Genomic DNA, 21,889 nt, shown 5'->3' on the forward strand with positions numbered 1-21,889 from the left:
GGGCCATACTCAAGGGGCCAAAGAGCCGCATGTGGCTCGCGAGCCGTGGTTTGCCGACCACTGCCCTAGTTGAAGTTACAAAATTAATCCAAAAACAAAATTCGGAAAACATTTGGAAGGTACCGTAAATTACGGTTCGTATGGTCAGCCGTAAGTTTCGTAATCGATCAGAACATATGTAGATGATAATTATATTTTTTAATTATGATTAATTTAAAAATATTAAACAATTATTTATTTTTTTAAAAAAGGTCTGGAAGATTCCAAAATAATAATAATGACAATAATTTTTTTTTTTTTTTTTTTTTATAATCATCTTATCTAAAAGAAAGGTTATGTTTCAAAGTATGTCAAGGTGGTCCATATGGTGGCGCTCCAATCAATGGTGGAAGAAGAAGATCTTCTGATGCCGCGCCTCTCTCTCTTGTCAGAATCGCAGATGAAGGGGTTCCAGCTCGGACGCGTTGTGTCTGCTGCTGTTGGCATCGTTTATTTTTGTTTCTTCTTCAGCCCCTTGTTTACATTTTTTGTTTCCTCTTTTACTTCATAAAAGAAGAGAAGAGCCAAGAGTGGAAATTGTTTTAAAATCGTGTTCGCCGTTTCCTTATTCCGGGAGATGATTTCATCTACAATGCAAAATGCCGTGCACTTTTACAACCAGACATTCGAAAACGCCGGTATGAACCTGATCTGTTTATTTTCTTTTATGCACGCAATGCTCCGCTAAATATGTATGATCAATATGTTTGCATATGCATATTCTCATGCTTTCCTCCCCCCCCCCTCCCTAATATGCCCAGATTGTATAGTTCACATATGATCAGTGCAGTCATGGGCCCTCCAGGGCTCCTCAAGGGGAGGGGGGGGGGAAAGCAGAGGCGTCTCAAGACCATCATGGGCTCCTGGGCCAAGTGATTTCTTTTGCGAGACCCTGCATGGCAAATTTCTCGAAAATTTCAAGGGAGGGGGGGGGGGCCTCACAAAAATAATATCTGGAAATTTTCGAGAATAAGCATGTAAATTTGCCTGGTAGGATATCTGGAAAATCACTTGACCCGGGGGGGGCCCCCCCGTGATATTCTTAAGACTGTCCTGTAGTTTCATTTTATGCTATGGGGTCCTAAATAACTTTTTGTGTAATGAAAATTTTATCGTTTTGAGATCCTGTTGCATTCTTAAAAGTTGATAACGAGTAATCTCACTGAGCTGCACAGTTCCGTCAGTGCAGCATTAGCATCAAGGCCTCGGGTATTAATCTTTCTCTGTGAAATTTGCTTACTCGAGGGCCACCCAGGCAACTCTGGGCATAGCCCACGTTTACGACCAGGGTCACCACTGTATACTCTAGATCAGTGTTTCCTCAGCCATACTGAGCTGCGAATGATTGGCTTCTTCATTATTCCCCCATTAATTTTCGTTAGTCGTGTGTTAGATCGGGCCTCACACTTACAAATATAAATGAAACTGCCGTGGGCTTCAAAAGGTTGCGAGCCGGTGCCATCTTAACGCATGGGCCCACCCGGTATGGTCCAGGGGCCTCACAGAAATTAGAATGGGTTGAAATTTTCGAAAATTTGTCAGGTAGGGCCTCAGAAAAATCATTAGCCCTGGGAGCTCATGATGTTCTTAAGACGGCCCTGGTCACTGCTCTAGACAGCTTGAGCAAGCATGCCTTTTGGTGCCCCTGTGTAATGTAGAAGTAGCAGTTAAAGGGTGGATTTGATGGCCATTGCCTGAGGCACCAGAGCTGCCCCTGCCCCTCCTAGTTGTGGCCCTGGGTGTCTCAGATACTTTGGGCATTGCATGAGGTACAGGGGGCATATTTGCATGGGGCTTACCAAGCTATAGCCCAGGACAGCAAACTTTCTAAATGGGGGATCAAAAAGAAAATTAATCAAATGGTTGAATGGCAGCAAAATTTGTATAACCAACTGTTGGTAAAAACCATAACTCTGCCTATATAGTGAGAGAGTAGGTCAGTGAATGACCGAACGAGTGCCATACAGAGTTTGTAAACATGGGAGTGACCTAGAAATCGAAAGACCAGGTCATTGAGCAACCAAAAGAGTGAAGTAGAGATGGAGGGTAGGAGTTAAAGTTGAGTGTTGAGCTTTACATTCAGTTGGTCTGTATCAATTTAAAGGAGATAGTTTCAGTTCTCCGGAGATGATTTTAAGGAGTGAGTGGTTAAGAAAATCAGACTAGAACGAGAGAAAGGCAGTCAAATTTGTGTAGCCCGCAGACAGACCGCTGACTGCCCAGTGAGACCATCTTGGGTGTGTAGTCCACAGGCGATAAAACCATAAATCTACCTCTGATAGAGATGAGGCACTATAAGCTTCTAGATTAAGTATGTTAAATTAGAAAACTAGGATTATTTCTAGCCAAGAAGGGGCACCAAAAATATTTATGCAGTGAAACTTATGTATATTGTCTATAACAATAAACTTGCATAAAACGTATTTTCTTTGGTTCCGACAGAATTCCTATTCAGTAGAAAATAGCGCAAATGCTCAAACTGTCTGTAACGATAACCTGTCTATAACAATATTTTTCTGGGCCTCTACAGTATCAATATAGACAAGTGTTGCTGTATAATGAAACCTGTATGAAACTGAACATCTATAGACTGAAATAATATTGTTTTAGACGGATTTCCGTTTTATAAAGGTGTAAATGAAAGCATTAATCGTAGATTATATTTTGATTCTGTTTAAGACAGGTTTCTGTCTCATACAGTGCCCATCTTAGACAGGTTTCATTTTGCCTGAGGGCTTTGTCTGAGTAAGCACGAAAGTGCTTGCTAAGTTAGTATCTGTGTGGGCGACAAGTAAAAAATTCATCCACAATTTCTTTGTGGTCGATGAGTACCAAAATTTCTACAAGAAAATTCGAACTCCTTTTGTTTGAGTCACAAATGTGGTTTCGTCTGAAACGGGAGTTGTTAAATTGCATATCTGTATCGAATGAAGACATTAGGGTCTAATATTGTTTATAATATCATCTAATGCAACAAATATTTAATTTGTATTATAAGGACAGTTTTTGACTATTAATTGCAGTCATTCCATTTTTGGTTGTGTTTAATGATTTGGTTAAAACTTTTTTTTTAAATTGTCATTTTGTTCGATATATGGCAGGAAAAAAGATTGATGCCTTTCGAGAAATTTTATTTGAAAACAATCAAATGTATTGAGACAGTTCGAATGTGTCATATGTTAAGGTAATTATATAAAAATAAGGTAATTATTCGTGTTGGATTATCTTCTTATAATGTGCTATATATATTTTCCCCTTATTTATTGTACTCTGGAGAGTATGGTTAATTATAAACAGCCCTAATGATCCCAAAAAAAATGCGCCAACGGGGTGATGACCCAGAGTCATAGAGCAATGGTCATTCTTAGGTCATAACTAGAGCCCAGAAAGTAAGGCACTTAAAATGCCTAAAATAGGCCAGGGCTGGAAAAATCACAAAAAAAATCTAGGATCCAGAAAAAAATTTTACCTGAAGAAAGAAGGTTCAAAATAATGTTTCTTTTGACTTTTTCAGGGCATAGCAACCCTCTTTCCTGGTGGCAGATATGCTGCTCCAAACATTTTGTGCTGCTCTCAGCCTGCAATTTAGTAACTACACCAAATTCGCCAGTGCCAATTTTTTACTAGCCATGGTGATCTGGCTCTTGAGATTTGTCCAACCATGAAATAGGCACTAAAAAAAATATTTATAATTAATGGAAAAATGGCATTGACATTTTAGTTAAGGGTCCGAAAACTGACTATAAAAATTGGCTGCGCTTACTCAATTTACTGTTTTAATAATAGATCATGACAACTGCATTATTAGCCGAGTCAAATTGACATTATCATGCAAAAAAAAGAGAGTTGGTGCTTTCCCCCCCCCCCAAAAAAAGTATATTAAATTGAAAACTTATTATGTGATTAACTGTCATGCAAAATGCTAAAATTAAAGAATAATTGAAAAATATAAAGTTTTCATATGGTAAACGTTGGTTTAAAATATAAAGTAATTTATTATTTTAAAAAATTTCATAATTGCGACATATCTTTTCAAATTTTTCAAATGTTGAGTTTGCATTCAGTTGGTCTGTATCAATTTGAAAGAAGATCGTTGAAGTTCTCCAGAGATGATTTTCGCATGTCTGAAATGTCTTGCCATAGTTGTTTGCAGTGCATTTATGGTGTAAAAAATAAATAAGCCCCCAGTGCTGTCATTTCAACTTTTTCCGGGGGGGGGGGGGGGGGGAAGAACATGTACTCAATGTATGTATGTATATATATATATATATATATATACCATTTTTAGTGTATTTTCAAAAGCCAGGCCCCCCCCCCCCAAATGATGGGCCTGACAGCCCCTAGAGGTAGAGCCCTGTTGGAGCCATGACGTCAACTGGTGAGCTCTTGGGACCGGTCAGCTATTTATTTACAATGCTGTACTATGTCTGAACAAGACGTGATGTGCAAAGCATGTGAAGAAACTTTCAACTGATTCCCAGTTTTCTCTTATACATGAGTTGCGTTCATCGGAAACAAAACCATACATGCCTTAACACCATCCGGCCAAAGTGCTAGTGAATAATTTTGATTTATCCTGTTTTCTATCCATACGAAGGTTTGAAGGTTTTCAACAGCTGGCTGATGCAAATGTGAATTTTCTTAAGAAAGAGAAACTTTTCAACTGCCCTTGCAGGGAATCAAACCTATGTCCTCTCATTTGCCAGGTGAGCGTACTAGACTACAAAGGAAATGATTCTCAATCTTTCCTTAGAGCTTGTCTGTGTGCTGAACAATAAAAAAAATCATCTTTGCATCAGCCATCTGTTGAAAAGCTTTGTATGGATATCGAAGAGTGTCTGCAATTATGAGCTTTCGCCTGAGTTAGGTCCGACCGTCCATGGATAGTCCCATTCAATGCACACGAGCTATAAGGAAATATGAGAATTGTTGCCTTTGTAGTCTAGTGCTCTAGGGTGTTCGCCCCACGAGGGCAGTTTAATTTTCTCTCCTTCCTAAAAAAAATTCATAGCACCAGCCAGCTGTTCGAAACCTTCATAATTTTAATTTATCTTGTAATTCTGTTTTTTCAAACATTAACTCTTCATATGTTGGTTTCTGTCTGAAAACTACGAATGTGAAACAGGTGAAAAGGCTATGCATCTTTGTCATTTCTATGCATAACAAAAAGTTGCCTATCTTTTTGGACACGTATGCCTATTTGCATTCGAATGGGTCTGGGAGTAGTTTCTGATAGAAATGGGTACTAAGGATTGAAGATTATAAGAAGAATAATGTGTTTTGTAGTTCTGAATACTTAAATGGGTCTTTATTACGAAGTTAGGCCAAAAAATAAAAAAAAAGGTCAACCAAAAAATCCAAAAAAATTTGTAGGGACACTTCTTTACTAAGGACTTTACTTAGGACTGAATATTTCCAATATTTTCCAAACGCTAATAAATGAAATATATATATAGTCACAACAAAAAGTTTGTTTAAAAATTCACGATCGAAAAAATTAATTTAAATTTGACACACGAGATAGCCAGGTTCGACAAGGCATTTCGCCTGTTTCAGAAATTAACTTGATATTTATGCTTGACACTCGTAATATGTTGGTGTGTGTATGTCAACTTGGACTACCACTGATACTCTGAATAATTTTTCGGGGTATTGGTTAAGAAATTTATCGTTATTTTGATTTTTTTTTAAATTCCATACAAAAATGTTATCTTTTTGATATAATTCTTTAATTTCAACTAGTATTATATTTTTTCATGACAGCTAATTACATATTAAGTTTTCGATCTAATTAAATAGTGAATCTTGAGGGGGAACAAACTTTTTCTTTTGGTTGCATGATAATATCAATTTAACTTGGCTAATAATGCAGTTATTATAATCCACTATTAAAACAGTAGATTGTGAGTGAGTAGAAGCAATTTTCGGACCCTTAATATAATTTCAACTGCATTTTATTATTATTTTTTTATATGTGCTTCTCGCTTTTTTTCCGTCAATTTCATTGGGACAGATTTCTAATCCGTCGGTTTTGCTAGAGCACGAGTTGCACTCTCAAAACAAAGTCTTTATATGAAACATTACTACAGCTTGATATTGCAACCAAGAAATTTGGATTTTGTTTACTTTTTTCCAGTCTTAACTTATGATCAAACCTTTGTTCTGGTTACCCAATGCCAGGAGAAAGACATTTTTACATGTTTTGCAATACTGATCAAAAACTAAGCATGTTGAAAAAAACGTGTTCTTTTCATAAATAATAGAAGTCCCTGAACTGAAAGATGAGGTAAAAATTGAAAATAATTTTCAATTATACATTTCTCACAAAAAGAAAATAGCCAGGAGAAGGACATTTAATAAAAACACTCGCCTCTTTTTTCCTGAATAACTGTAATTTGTGAATTAATTTACAGTTAGTTCTAATTGCTTTAAAAGGAGATTCAAGTGATGGATTTACCTCCTATACATTCTTCTTAACCTTTTCAACTCAAAATTTGATAGGTGGCAACTGGTGTTGTAGAACTTGAACCAATATTTTCCAAATGTCAGGAATGGGGGGGGGAGCTAGGGAAAATTTTCATTTGGCTATAAACTATTGATTAAAAAAATATTTAAAATTGCGAAAAAGATGAAATATGAAAGTATATAATGGCCCTAAAAATATATAATTAATTGAGAAAAAAAAAAAAAAAAAATATATATATATATATATATTTTAGGTGAGAAATTATCATTTTGAAAAATGCACTGGGGACAGCTGGGAGAAAAACATTTCCTTAGTAAATGAAAATTTGTTCAAGCAAATTAAAAAAAAATTGATTGGTGAAAAAATTAAAAACAGAGTGGGGCGACTTTTCAGAAACTGGAATTTATGCTGAAAGTGACAAAAAAAAGTTCAGTATCAAATATATTTAATTGCATTAATGTAAACTGCTGGGAATGACCAATTTCAACTGCTGGAATTATAGAGGTCGTATTCTGTATGACTTTGTATTTGAGAATCACTCAAATACAAAGTCGTCCAGAATATGACCTTTATAATTCACAAATCAGGGTTGGGTTTTTGCCGGGACAGTGGCAAAAAGGGGAAAAAAACCAGGCAAAAAAATTGGTAAAAAATTATTATTTTTACCCAAGACATACCAAGCTTGGTTTTTCAATTACAAAATATTCTTTTCAATATAAAAACTTAACATGTTAAAATTATAAAATTACATGGTATAAAAATAAATATGCATCACCCAGATTTACTATAAAAAATTCATAAGTGTAAGGCTTTATATTTATTTATTCATAAAATTTGAAACAGATAAATCCAATTTTTAATAATTCTGTGAATTTTTGCCACTGGCAAAAATGTGGCAAAAACTATTTTTGCCGGGATGGATTTTACCATGATTTTTTTCCACTAAGGCAAAAACTTGCCAGCCCTGTCACAAATAAACATGAAACAATGTCAAAATAGGCATTTATGGCAGAAAAAATTCAAAAAATGCATTTTTACCCAAAAAGTTTGAAAATAGGTAAAAAAAAGTAATTTATGACATTCTGCCTGAACTTCCGGTGTTTAGTCCTGACCAAATATAGCTAGAGTGACCACGAGGTCATAATAAGATCCCACATTTTCTTTTCTCATTCAAATTAACATTTAACATACTTTTTTTTCCTATGTATGGCACAAAATATAGCAGAGCTTGAAAAATCAAAATAAAAAAAATTAGGCACAGCGCCAAATTTCTTTGCAGCCAAGCATGATTCTTAACCCAGAAAAGAGTTCTATATAAGAGTCTGATGTTCGAAGAGCATTCTTGAAATCAGATTTCCTAACCACCCGTAAACTCCAATTCTGCTACCTCATGCAGAACATTTCAGTCGCCAATAACAATTTTCTAGTCTCTATGGTGACGTGGCAGCTGGAATTTGTCAAGCTTTGCAATATAGTGAAAAAATCTTTTTTTTTTCTTCATGCAAATTTTAACTTTTTTTTCTTCTTCTCCTTTACTAGATCCTCGTGTATCTGATTGGCCTATGATGCAAAGCCCATGGCCTACGCTAGTGATATGTCTATCATATGTGTATGTTGTAAAGGTGCTAGGTCCAAGCCTGATGAGGGACAGCAAGCCCTTGGATATACGGTGGCTGATGATTGTTTATAACTTTGCCATGGTCATATTTAATTTTCTCATATTTTATTCTGTAAGTACCAAGTTTTTTTTTTGTGTGTATATATATTCTGATTGATTGGGGATGATCATTACGCATATCCATCCTGTCCAGCCAAAATTTTAGTATGTTTTCCCAGATTTTTCAGAAAATTCCGCATCTGAGAAACATACCTTCACAAAATACAAACAAATGAAATTATAAATGTAAAATTTAATTTCTTTTGTACAAAACTAGCTAGATTATTTTGCTTTCTGCTAAACTATTTACTCTTCCCAAAAAATTAAGGATCGTTTTCACAAAAAAAAGGTTGGATGGGACCCCCCCCCCCCCCCTCCCAATATGATATTACACATCACATTATTATTTTGTTATTCATGAAAGGTATTATAATTGCAGTCTTGGGGTGTATACTTGCTAGATATTAAGTAGCATAGTCTCAAAATATTGATGGTCTAATGATAATACAGTGAAAATCTTACCCTCTACATCAGTGTTCCTCAACTGCTGGGCCCTGACATCTGTCTAACCAGGCCGTGAGTGATTCCCTGTTTCATTTTTACCAATTTATTTCCCCATTAGTCGTGTCTATAATGAGGACACCTTCCACTTACAAAAACTAAACCAGCCAGGTCCCATGCTTCCAACTGTTGAGAACCACTGCTGTACATTACTACAACAACTTATTTGCTGTTAAACTGTCAAACAGAAGGATATCCAGGCTACACCACCATATAGCAATATCGGCTCCAAAATTTATTGGCTAATTACCATTTCACAGCGATTAATTTCCAGGATAACAACTCAAACTGTTGCATCTGCATATTTCCTTGAATCTTGGAGCAAAATTTTTGTAGCTGTCAAATTTTTTATAACATTTAGTTGTGATAATTCAGAACAGCGTTGAAACAGTATGGAAAAATGGTTTCCCACAATTTGGAGGTTGTCAGATTTACTTGTCACAAAGTAGGAACACCCACTGCTAGTCTTATTTCATTCAGATGAAAGCTTGACTTCCAGTCGATCCCCCAATCAGAAATCCTGCAGCTTTTTATTAATTTTATCAATTCGGTTAATTGGAGAAAAAATTTTTTTAGCTCAAGAGAGATTATCAACTGTTAGGCCACATTACTGAGTAGATACAGTGAAACTTTGCTACAACGATACTTAATATAACGATAAATCCCTCTGCAACGATACTTTTGGAAGTCTTGTTTGGAAATACCTATACTCATATGTTAAACTGGTGCCTCTCGTTATAGCGACTATCCCTATACAACGATATTTTTTCTTGCTCAGCAGAATATCATTATCTATATGTTTTACTGTATTTGCAGTTTAGTGACATATAGATACTCATTTTGTGAATTATATCTTTTATTTAATTGTTGAATGGAGCATTCTCTTGTGATTTGTTGCAATGACCAAATCCCAGCATTCATCGTAGTAATCAGTGCCGTAACTATAGGCAGGTGCACCTGCACAGGGCCCTCTTGGTAGGGGCCCAGAATTTGCATAAATCGGCCATTCTGGGCCCAAGAATGGGACAGAAGGGGCCTAAATACAAATTCTTGCACAGGGCGCACGAATGGCTAGTTATGGCACTGGTAGTAATATATTGTATTTCTCTGAATTGGCACTGCATAATCAAGGATAAACATCAAAATATATTTGTACGTTGAATGCAAGCACCACATTCCTGAATATTTGCCCTCCACTTTCTTGATAAAAATGAACGTTCATGTAATTTCGGTTTTGCATTGACTTGATGACCAAAATTTGTTTTCTGTTTCGAAAAGATTCAAATACAGTCAAGTACACTCATAACTAGGGGTGGGACAAATAGTGATTTGGCTAAATACCGAATATTCTGCAGCCGAATATCATCTTTCTTAATATTCATCACAATTATAAATAAAATTATTCATAATTTCAAATGATTGATATTGAATATTAGTAATGCAATTTATTATTTTAATTAATGTTAAAAACTGGTAATTGAAAGATCTTTATTGCCATGACTGACACAAATGTAACGATTATATATCTTATTTTAATATTACTCGCTGAATCAATTTGTTTTTTGGCATTTGTCACAATTTTATATCTAGTTAAAAGAAAATTTTAACCATTATTTACTGTCGACTGCATCATAAAATTTAGAACATATTTTCTTATTTTTCCTCTTTATAGATGTTCTTCAGGGGTCATTCAAATATGACGTCAGCATCGATGGGGGGGGGGGGGGTTCCGATTTATGCTGACTTTTGATGACTGGTTTGGATGATGTTTACGTCATCAACCACCCTTTATGAAGATACGAAATATTCTTAATGGCATCTTATTCGGTGCCCAAAAAGCTGAAAAAAACCTTTCGGCAGTTATTGGGCACCTGAACTAACATTCTACCTATTGATAAGTCCCCTACAAGAGCCACTTTAATGATAAAATTCCAATTAATATGGTTTTCTGATTAGTTAGTTTGTTGCGCTTAGATTTACACAGATAATTCGGCCGAATACCTAAGCATAATTTGACTGAACCAAATATTCATTCCATCACTACTTATAACATATATCATGGATATAACACGCAGTTTTGTAATCCCTGCTTTTTGGCCCATTCACTTCTTATATTTATACCTCTATTATCACATCCCTAGTTAAAACATAAACTGAATTTTACATACCAAAAATACTCTCAACTTAGAAAATAATTTGGATGTACACAAAAACATTGGAAAATGAAGCCAAAAACTGTAGTACATTAAACTCAGTTACTGAGAGAATAAACAAATTTGTGTGCATGTGTACATGCGCGCATGTTTATTTTGAAAGGACGAGTCTGCTTATAATAAGTGATGTGTTGTGTGCTTTTTTGTTGAGCAGGAAGCAGGATCCACTCTATCGTATGAATTGAATTTTTCGTAAGTTATCACTTCTTTGTGAATTATTCGTAATTGGAAAGTATATTTTTCTTCTTCTCGTTTACAGTATGGTATTTATGGTTGGTTCGGGAAGTACAGTTACACTTGTCAACCTGTGGACTATTCTGATAATCCAGATGCTATTGGTGTAAGTTTCATGGTTTTTACTTGACATTTTGAGTGGTTTTTTTTCTCTCAATTCTGTATCTGCTGATATTCTATACCCCTAATTTTGCTTTGTTATTGAAGTAAAAATGGTGACGTTATTATATGCTAATTTTCTAGGTAAAATTGATTCTTTTTGATCATCAATTCTTTTTTTTACCATATCTGGGGGAAAATTCATCCTATCTCACATGTTTGTAATGCCACAATGACAAATGATTGCCCATGAGTTTCGTTAATCATTTTTCAGCATTCTATTAGTTTTTGCAATCCTTTTTTATCATGCTCAGGGTTGTTTCTTTCGAGACAGTGGAAGAAACTGGAAAAAACCAGAAGAAAAGAAAAATGTGTACTAATTATTGTTGGATTTGTATATTGTACATATTATATTATATTGTACATATAATTAATGCAACCACATTGGTTGTAAAATAATATCAAATAAATTTCATTAATAACATTATTGTTAATAAACTCCTCTAGTAACAGCAGTAAACTATGATTGCATGACTACGAAATGAAGTACCATATTTTAACGTGCATAAGCAACCCTTATGTATAAGGAATCCCTTTTTTTTTTTTTTTTTTTTTTTTTTTTTGGGCTTAAAACTTATGAAAAGTTAAGATCTGTCTATAATATTATTCATGTATAAGAAGCCCCCCCCCCCATATCGTAATTTTTTTATCAGTTTCTTCCAGCCGATTTTTTTCCGCTGTTTTTTCCATTCGGAAGAAACTTCCTGACCCTGGTCACAGCTAGATACTAGACCTGTAGTTTAGAAATGGAAATGTTGCCATAGCTCCCCACTGGCATTTGTAACCAGAGCAATATGGTTCTGGAGATTGATGATCTAACTGTGCAGCCGCAAGGCAGTATTTCTTTGTTGTCAATTCAAGTCATTATTCATGTGTTGATTTCTAAAGATTTGATATAATTATTACATTAAGACCATTTCTATGTAAGTCATTAAGAACATTAACTGATCAAGTTGGATGAACCCCCCCCCCCCCCTTTAAGTATATATCATGCTTTCAGTCAGTCCAAATATATCTACTTATATAGAGAGAGGTTCAACTATGTATGGTATAATGTCAGTCACTTTAATGCCAACCTGCCTATAACGCCAGCTTTTGAGTCTGCAGGCCTTCCAGTGATGCTATACCAAAGCCTGACCATATAAGCCTATTGCAGTTGTGATTACTAATTAATTACATTCTATCCATATATCTATTTTCAGATGGCAAGGACGTGTTGGTGGTTCTATTTGTCAAAATTCATCGAGTTTACAGACACGGTAAGCTGTTTTTTGTTAATTTTTATTTATGAAAAAAATTATCTGTTTAACTTGAAATAGGTTTTTTTGTTTTTTTTTTGTCTATTAAGTGGTATTCATAGTTCTGTAGGGAAGGGGTAGGAGGCGCTACTCAGGGACAAGTATTGATTTTATAGTGAAACACGTTTCAATATGAAGTCAATGTACTAAGCAAGAAAAATAAAAGAGAGGGGTTACTCAAGAATGAGGAAAGGCTCATGCTTTTTATTCTTACTGTAGAACCTGTCTGTGCAGCACCTTATCTAAGGGTCTCCGTGAAATGGTCTTCTATAAGTATAGTGAAATTTCAACAAAAATATTGTCCTTTTTTTTTTTATTTTACAGCAAGCTTGAAGTAGCTTTAGCATTTAAAATTATTTCTAAGTAAGGAATTTTTTGTGATGGAGTGAAATGGCTTCGTGCCCTCGAATGTATTTTACATCCCTATTATGAACCCACCTGTAGGGAAATGAAACCTTGTAGCTTCCTCAATAACTTATTTAAAATATAGGACAATCCTGGAAATACAGAACGCTTGGAAACTCGGAACATGAACAATTATGAAAATGTTTTGATGTTACTAATAATGGTATGCTGATATTATGTTCCCATGTTAAATATTTTTCAGATATTTTTTGTGATGCGTAAAAAGTATGCCCAAATTTCAACTTTACATGTTACACATCATGGTATCATGCCCATGAGCATTTGGTTTGGTCTCAAGTTCACACCAGGTTTGTTTGTTTTTTTTTTTTTTTCTTCTATTAATGAAATTATCAGCTTTCCATAAATTTTTAAAACTGATACACTGTCATGACACGCATATGATTTTATATCTAAGTATTTTCAGTACTTTATAAAGCATTGGTGCACAACCTGTGGCCAGTGAAGGGGGTTCCATTTAGCCTATGAGAGGTGTTCCTAAAAAAAAAATATTATTGCTCAAAACATTAGGTAATGTAGATCATGGCCTATGGATAGTATTTACATTATCTGTGTCATGCTCACGTCTAGCTTGTGAATCAAAAAGGTTGTGTGCCCCTGCTGTAGAGTCTTGGTGATATGGGTGTGCTTTCTCCCTAAATCCAATTTTTCAACAATTGCTGGCTTTTTTTCACCAGTTTTCAAAGAAAGATGTTTAAAAATACACTTGTTTTATCAGTAAATATACAATACTTTGTCAGAAAAATTCACGCACAGCGAAGGAGTTGATGAGATTGAATGTTATTTTTTATGTGTGATTTTAAATTTGTTACAAATTATTTTAAAGTTAATGCAGTACTAGCTATAATTCCCTGCACTTCCTGGGTTTTCTTCAGTCACTGGAAAAATTGAAAAACCATCATAAAGGAATGAACTATTATACATATACTCTGTATCATTTCAATTATACATATACTGGCAGCATTAACTCTAAAACTGTGGAGTGGGTCAATTTGACACAAATCAAACTTCGTTTTTATTTTTCTCGAAAACAAGCGTAGATTATAAGAAAATTTCTTGACTTTTCATGATATAATATTCATATTAATTCATAAAAGTTTTATTCTGCACATTTTATATTTCAGAGCTATATGCACTTATACCTAGAACCGTGCTTTGGGTCATTTTGACCTAACATACAGTACTATAGGAAAAAAAAGGGGGTGTACAATTTTCTTGGAATCAGTTTCCCCTCTCTACAATGTATTTCCAGATGAAAATAGCAAAGGATAAGGTCCTTCAAGGTCATGCCAATTTATTGTCCGACGAGATTACTTTTTTTTTCAATACCACAATTCGACAAAATTTGGTGTACATAAATTAGGCACACAAATCTATATCTCACACTCACTGCAACAGCCCTGACAAAGATTGGCGATGCTCCTAGAAGCTGTAACTTACACTTTGAGAAACACTGGCTCAAATAATCAAGGTGCTGCTGTGGATATATAAGAATATAAAACTTACTGCAGTTTTCCACAGATATTTTTAAAATCTATTTTACCATTTGCAGGAGGTCACAGCACGTTCTTTGCCTTTGTGAACAGCTTCGTGCACGTCCTGATGTATGTGTATTATGGGCTAGCTGCAATTGGGCCTCACATGACAAAGTATTTATGGTGGAAAAAGTACATGACAACGATACAAATGGTAAGAATAGTTTTTTCATTGATCATTCGAGCTGATGTAAAAATAACTGCACTGTTATGGGGGGGGGGGGGTTATGTCAGATTCACATAATTGGACTGTATTAATGAATCCCCTCAACATTTTTATTCAGTGTTTTGGATTAATCGAACAATTTGATCTTCAGTATTCAAGTACAAAAGCCTTCAGCCAATGTCTTGAGCACTGTATTTGCCTATCGTGAAAAGAGCATTGATATGATGACTCAGATTTGAGCTTGAATTCGAGTCATTATTATGCGATTCTTGATTGGGAGTGTTTAATTGAGGTTGTCATCAATAAGGGGCCCCCATCAATACTTTGCAAATAGGAAATCAAGCTTAAGCATAGATCACTATTGGGTGCATCAGTCATCAGCATGTGTCATGCTGACTTGCCTGCAGCAGGTTGAATGGGCCAGCCCTAGTATTTGACAATCGGGCTGTATCTGGCATTATGGGTACCCATTCTTGATTTCTCATGCTCCATTCCTCTGAAGGTTCTATATTTAAAAAAGTTAGACACATTGTTATATAGATATCAAGGAAACAAATATTTTCTGGATATTATGCTGAGGTGAACTCGGAGAGAAAAGTCATCTTGTCTCTGCCAGGACCCAGGCTTTCTTGCATACTGGGCAAGCATGATACCATCTACACCACTGGGGACACGACCCTGCCTTCCTTATATGACTTTTCTTTTCGAGTTCACCTCAGTATAATATCCATAAAATATGTTTCCTTGACTGTTATATAATATTTTTGTCACCATTTTTGTTTTAACTCCAAGGGGGAAAAATGCTTCCCTTAGACTATTCTATCTCAACTTCTGAATGAAAAGCTTTTCAGATCCTGAGATTTTACTATAAATTTAAAAAGTCGTATTCTAGCTTCTTTAAACCTTGTGAATCAATATGGTTTGGATAATGCTCTTTAGGGAATGTGTATATAATGTAGTGTCACTTTTTATTTATAATAACGTGATCCTCAAATATTCCAAAGAGATATGTAAGATCTATCCAGGAAATTTTATAGTGTTAGTAGACATCCATGCCCGAACTGAGATTTAAACCCAGACCTGCACAGTCAGAAGCTAACCACTGGACTGCCAGGCAACATATGTCGTATATTGTCATTTATGATACGAAAATTGGTAATATTTTTCCTTTTCTTCTTCCACTTTCTTCAACACTGGTGGTTGACATAACCAGGAGGCATCTATTGCTAGTCACAAGTCTTAAGACTTTTCACCAGCTAGCTGACTGACTTTCCAACGATCACAGTATGCACTTATGCTATTTTCGTCAGGTGCTGCTCTGCCCTGATTTTTTGATGTGAGCTCATGTCTGAGATGAGTCTTGATGTCTCATAAGCATCATCTACAAATCTAAAAATCTGTTCAGTCTTTAGACCGACTGTCACTCATGATTATGTGGAGTGGAGACTGAATCAATCCGTTTTGCAATTGCAGACCAGCAGAAAGAGGAGGAATAATTTTCAGAAATAAAGTTCATACCTTTCGAGCTGTTATGCCATGTTTGAGGCTTCTTTGAAGCAGATGTTTCGTCCCGTACTGCTGTAGACATAGTTTCAACAAGCAAGGAGATAAAACGAACTCCTTTGATGACTGTTATCCACTGGCGCTTTTGCTGAAAATGCGAAAGGATCAACCTCTTCGTTGTGATGTCCAGCAAGTGCCGTGTCTATATTGGTAGGACGTGGCAGTTTCTGATTGGGTGGGTGAGGATCGAAGTCTTAAAATTTGAATGGGGAAATTAGAATTTGGAAGAGTGGGTTTCCTAACTGTCCTGATCTTGTTCTTTCTTGGATTGCTGGATGCCGACAGACGACTAGGAAACCAACTCTTCTGAATTCTGATCCCCCATTAAGAATTGAAGACAATGATCCCCACCCAATCAATCAGAAGCCGCCACGTCCTACCAACATCACTATGTTGCGAGGACGAGGCTGATCCTTCCACTTCTTCAGCATAAACGTCAGTGGATAACAGTCATTCTAAGAGATTGTTTTGTCTCCATGCTTGTTGAAAACTGCACTGAAGATATCCACCGCAGTAGTAGACAAAACGCTGGCTTCAAAGAAGCCCTTGAACACCCCGAAAGGTATGAACTTTATTATAAATTCTGGCCCTGAAAGTCTGCTATGCGAATAGAAAGTTCAAAAAGTATCCTGCTCACTACACAATAACTTAATTCCTTAATTATGTAGCGACTTCAGGGATTGAGCAAAATGAAATGTTTCATGGCTCAGTGGTTGAAGAACACTGATATAATGACACCTTCAAAATTGACGTAGTAACCATTTTTATGATGTCAATTTTAACACACATTAGGATTTACAAAAAAAAAACATAACCTATCAGGTCATGCTACTACTTTTGATATTACTTACCTTTTTCACTGCTCGTATTTTATAGGTCCAGTTCGTGATGATATTTCTTCATTCTTTCCAACTGCTCTTCATGAATTGCAACTACCCTCGAGGTTTCATGTGGTGGATTGGTTTCCATGCAGTGCTGTTCTGGTTCTTGTTCATGGACTTCTACAAGAATGCCTATCGCAACAGAAGAGCAAAAGCAAGTAGCGCGTCTAATGGCTCTACGAAAAACGAGTTACAGCTGTCGGACAAAAAGCAACAGCACAGTCACCATGCCGAGCAGAACGGCTGTCTGAAGAATAATGGGTTGAGTGAGCACAAACTTGTCAGCGGAACCGAGTACAACCATATCAGTGCTTCGGATATTCATACTAATGGCGTCACTAAAAATGGCACACACTCGTACATGGTTCATCCGACAAATGGGCATTCAAAGAAATGTGACTGAGCATTAAGTTATTTTAGTTCGTGAATTAAATCAAAATGAATGCTTGCTCTTAACACTCTTGTGGGAATATTTAATTTTTGCTGTCATGGTCGATCCATTTGCTGGAGTCCAAGCTTTTTTAATGGCATCAAGTGAGGGGTGCCACGTGGGCAGAGCGTAATTTTTACAGTGGAATATTTACACATAATATAATGGAATTCCTTTAATTTGGAAAACTGGTTGGTTGTATCTGCTCAATGTCCGAGATTTTTAGCTATCATCACAAGGTTGTTCTCATGTATAAGCCAAAAATAAAAAAGAATTTCGGCTTTTCGCGAGGCTTTCATTCGAGCACATTCCATTCGTTTTTACTTCATCAGTGTACATAGGTTTTTCATAGATAAATCACAATATTCTCATGCCCAGAAAATCGTTATTCACCATACTTTAGTAAAGAGAAATGCAAATGGCTGTTTTATTGTTGTTGCTGTAAGTGTGGTCGTTATAATGGCCTGTAGTGTATTCTTTTTTTTTTTATTATTGGTTCACCACTCATTGTGAAAATATACGTATCACAGTTCCTGTTACCGCAATATAAGGTTAAGAAAGTTCGTTCCAAGCACCTAGAATCATTCTTATATGTATTTGAAAGTCACGTGATACCATGATAAAGGCAATTATATAATTTCATTTAGCTATAACATCCGAGTCTCTCTGTTTGTGACTGTACCGAGAAACTTTAATATTCTTATGTCACAGACAAAACTGACAGGATAGGTATGGTGCGTATCGGATACATACGAATAGCACTGCGGTCACACATTGTTTGATGCTTTAGATTCACTCCTTTTATTTGTTTGTAATTTTTTCATCATGAAATGCTATATTAGGGATTTATCCTCTACACTCGCTAGTTCACAATCATTCATAAAATTCCAGCTGTGCACAAAAATCATGTAATTTTTTGGTGCCAATTTTCACTTGGAGATGTGATCTTCCTCCCTCCCCCTGCGAAGCACAACAGCTCAAAACTGCAGATTACTCGTGCTCAGTGTTTTAACATCTAGATGCTCAAAAAAAAAGCATTTACATTCTATGTGCCGAATTTTATATTTCATTGCCAACTTTATTTGCACCATTATCTCAGCAGAAATACGGTTATCAATACTGAATCAGTCTTATATGAGTAATAGAATCTTGACGTAATAAAGTCGTTTTATACCATTAAAAATAAATTATGGGAAATTCAGAAATTAGGGGTAATTTTTTTGTTTATAGATGTTTCGACTCAAAAGTAATAAATAACCAGTTCCAGTCTGAGTCTCAGCTGACCAATGTGACTGAGAAAGCTTCTCGTAGCTGCTGTCTCTCGGGTTTTTTACTCCATCTACAGGAAAAATTCTTATACAGTCCCCGCTGCTTAATGGGACTAATGTGATCACATTCAGACACTCAGGTTTCTGATAAAAATAACTTAATGATAACTATATCTGAGGAAAAAATCTTGTTTTGCAAGTATGGTGACCATGCATCCTGTTTAGTCGAAGATGTGTGGTAAACAGGCATTAGGAAAACAGGATATGCTGCTATTGTCAATGGACCTGCAATGGTACAAATATCGGAATTTGAAGGTTGATATGCTTACCCGGTGATCTTGTATACATGAGTTTATAATGCATTTTTTATGATAGAATAGAAGTATATGGGAATAGATGATATTTTTGTTGAAAAAATATATCGAACACACAATGCAATGGAGCAAGTGAAATCTCGCTGTTGTACTACTATGATGGCACATGCACCTCATGAACATTTTTCCAACAATACCTTTGAGCTGAAACTAATAATAACCGCACTAGCATTGCCGAGAAACAAAAAAAAAAATATTTGTATAATTAAGTATTTTCCGGCTGGCCTTTACCAGATTAAAGGAGTTCTGTTGTATTTCATAAGGCTACGCAATTTCGTATTTTGGGGGGCATCTCGTAGTTTAGATGTATGGCTATCGCAGAACGATTGTTTTTAGGACCTTAAAGAAGAGTATAACAGTACTTATTTTTGTAAAGTTCGTGTAAAATTTACAGTTGGTTTTTTTTTTCAGAATCATATATTTCGAAACAGTTATAATTGTAGCTGATTTTTAAGCACCGTAAAGCTTCAGGAAACAAAAAAAATGTATTTGGAAATTGGTTACATTTTAGCTATATACATATATATCGATAAAGAAGCACAAAATTAGTCATTTTTGGAGACTGAAAAAGCTTATTGTAAAGTCATTTGTCGTGATCGAAAGAAAAAGAAGCTTGAATTCACAAATATTTATCATTATATATTAATATATGTATACACAAGATTGTATTGTAATTTAAGAGAAAAAAATAGCTTTATAAAAAAAGAAGAAAAATTGTTATAAAGTTATTTTTTGCCCTAGCGTTTTTTCTTCCTGTTGCTGATGGAAAAGTTTGTAAATCTGTGTATTCCATAAGGTGTATATATGCACTCTATTTCTAATTGATGGCTGTTATATATATGTTTTATGTGTATATCTTGTGACTAAACTCGGTGATATTGCGCCTGTTTCGATCTGACTGTGCATTCGGTTCATTCCCAAATCTTTTCGCAAAAAATTATATGCAAAATAACCTTTACCAGATGTGTGCGAAAAGTCTGACTTCGCTCTTATAGATCATGCATGCTTTTAATATTAAGTACAGTCAAACTCTGTTATAGTGACATCAAAGATTTTTTGGAAATTTTGTCATTACAAACCAATGTGGACCTTTTTAATTAAATGTTATCAAATGTTATGTACATAAAGTCGAAATTTTGTTATGATTATTTAGGTGACCATATTTTATTGGGGAAAACACTGAAAAACTGAGCTCATAAACATGGAATGTTGCAAAAAAAAATTGCCTATTGTCAGCAAAATCACCAATTACGGTGGAACCTCTTGATAGCAGACACCCATACGTTAATGGATAGTAAAATACATTAAAAACCTCTCGGTTTAGGGACACCGGCGAAATAAATAAAAATATCCATAGAAGACGAGGTGACAAAAAATGTTTCTTATTTTCAGTGAAACGACCAACTATGGTGGAACCGCTCAAAGGCAGACACTCGTCGGACCGAAATCTTTGTTTACTAAGGAGGCATGTCCGTTAACGGTTAGTAAAGTACAGTGAAACCCCCTCTTTTGGTAACACTGGAAAAATAAATTTATTCATAAAAGGGGCAGTGACAAAAAATGTTTTCCTATTGTCTGCAAAATTGCTAATCATATTAAAACCTCTCGATAATGGACACCCATGTGACCGAAAATTTTGTTCACTAAACTGGAGTTGATGGATAGTTAAACCCCTCTTTTGGGGACTCAATCAAAATGGGAAAAACAAAACCATAGAAGAGTAGGTAACAAAAAAAATGTTTCCTATTGTGGTTGATCTCTCAGTGATGAACACCCATGGAGGCCAAATATTTTGTCCGCTAAAGAAGCATATGTCTATTGATAGATAACAAAATACAGTGAAACCCCGCTTTTGGTGGCACGAGAAAAATTAATTTATCTGTAAAAGAGGAGGGGGTGATTTAAAAAAATGTTTCCTATTGTCAGCAAAATTGCCAATTATGATGGAACCTCTCGATAATGGACACCCATGGGACCAAAAATTTTGTTCACTAAGGACGAGCGTCCGATAGTAAAATGCAGTAAAAAAGCCTCTCTTTTTAGGGACACCAGCAAAATAAAAAAGATTATCCATATATATATATATAGAAGAGGAAAGGGGCAAAATGTTTCTTACTTTCAGCAAAATACAAACTAGAGTGGAACCAAAAATTGTCCACTAAGGAGGAGTATCCATTAATGAATGGTGAACCCCTTCTTTTGGGGACACCGCAAAATATAAAAAAATTCAACCACAGAAGAGGGGAGTGATAGAAAAATGTTTCCTATGTCAGCAAAATTGCAAACTATAATGGCATGACTTGATAATGGACACCAATGGGACCAAAACTTTTCTTCACGAAAGAGGAGTGTCCATTAATGGGTAGTAAAATACAGTAAAACTCCTTTTGGAGACACTGGAAAATAAACATTTTCATCTGAAAAAGAGGGGTGACCATAAAAGAGTTGTTATTAAACAGTTTTGAAAAACAAGAAAAACCTTTTTTGGCTGTAATAGAGGAGTGACTGCATCTTAGGGGGGGTGGCGATTAAAGTCCTGTTTACACATGCAAGATTGGGAGGGTTGTTTTGGTTATCATTAACTGCATAGTAACCCCCATAGGGAAAAAAAGGAGGGACAGA

General features: G+C 35.5%; 1 protein-coding gene across 1 annotated transcript; it reads left to right on the forward strand.

Annotated features, from left to right (window-relative positions):
* The first annotated feature begins 358 nt into the window (after positions 1-358).
* On the forward strand, positions 359-20,413 carry LOC149081230 (very long chain fatty acid elongase 7-like). Its single transcript, XM_089238063.1, has 7 exons — positions 359-677; positions 8,045-8,235; positions 11,196-11,276; positions 12,532-12,588; positions 13,235-13,340; positions 14,603-14,739; positions 17,191-20,413. The coding sequence occupies exons 1-7, from the start codon at positions 617-619 to the stop codon at positions 17,596-17,598; spliced, it is 1,041 nt and encodes a 346-aa protein (XP_089094189.1). The 5' UTR covers positions 359-616; the 3' UTR covers positions 17,599-20,413.
* The last annotated feature ends 1,476 nt before the right edge of the window (positions 20,414-21,889 follow it).

The sequence above is a fragment of the Pholcus phalangioides genome, unplaced genomic scaffold (genome assembly GCF_987345545.1).
Source record: "Pholcus phalangioides strain wild (caught in Gottingen) unplaced genomic scaffold, Ppha-v1.0 ptg000010l_1, whole genome shotgun sequence".
Classification (NCBI taxonomy): Eukaryota; Metazoa; Arthropoda; class Arachnida; order Araneae; family Pholcidae; genus Pholcus; species Pholcus phalangioides.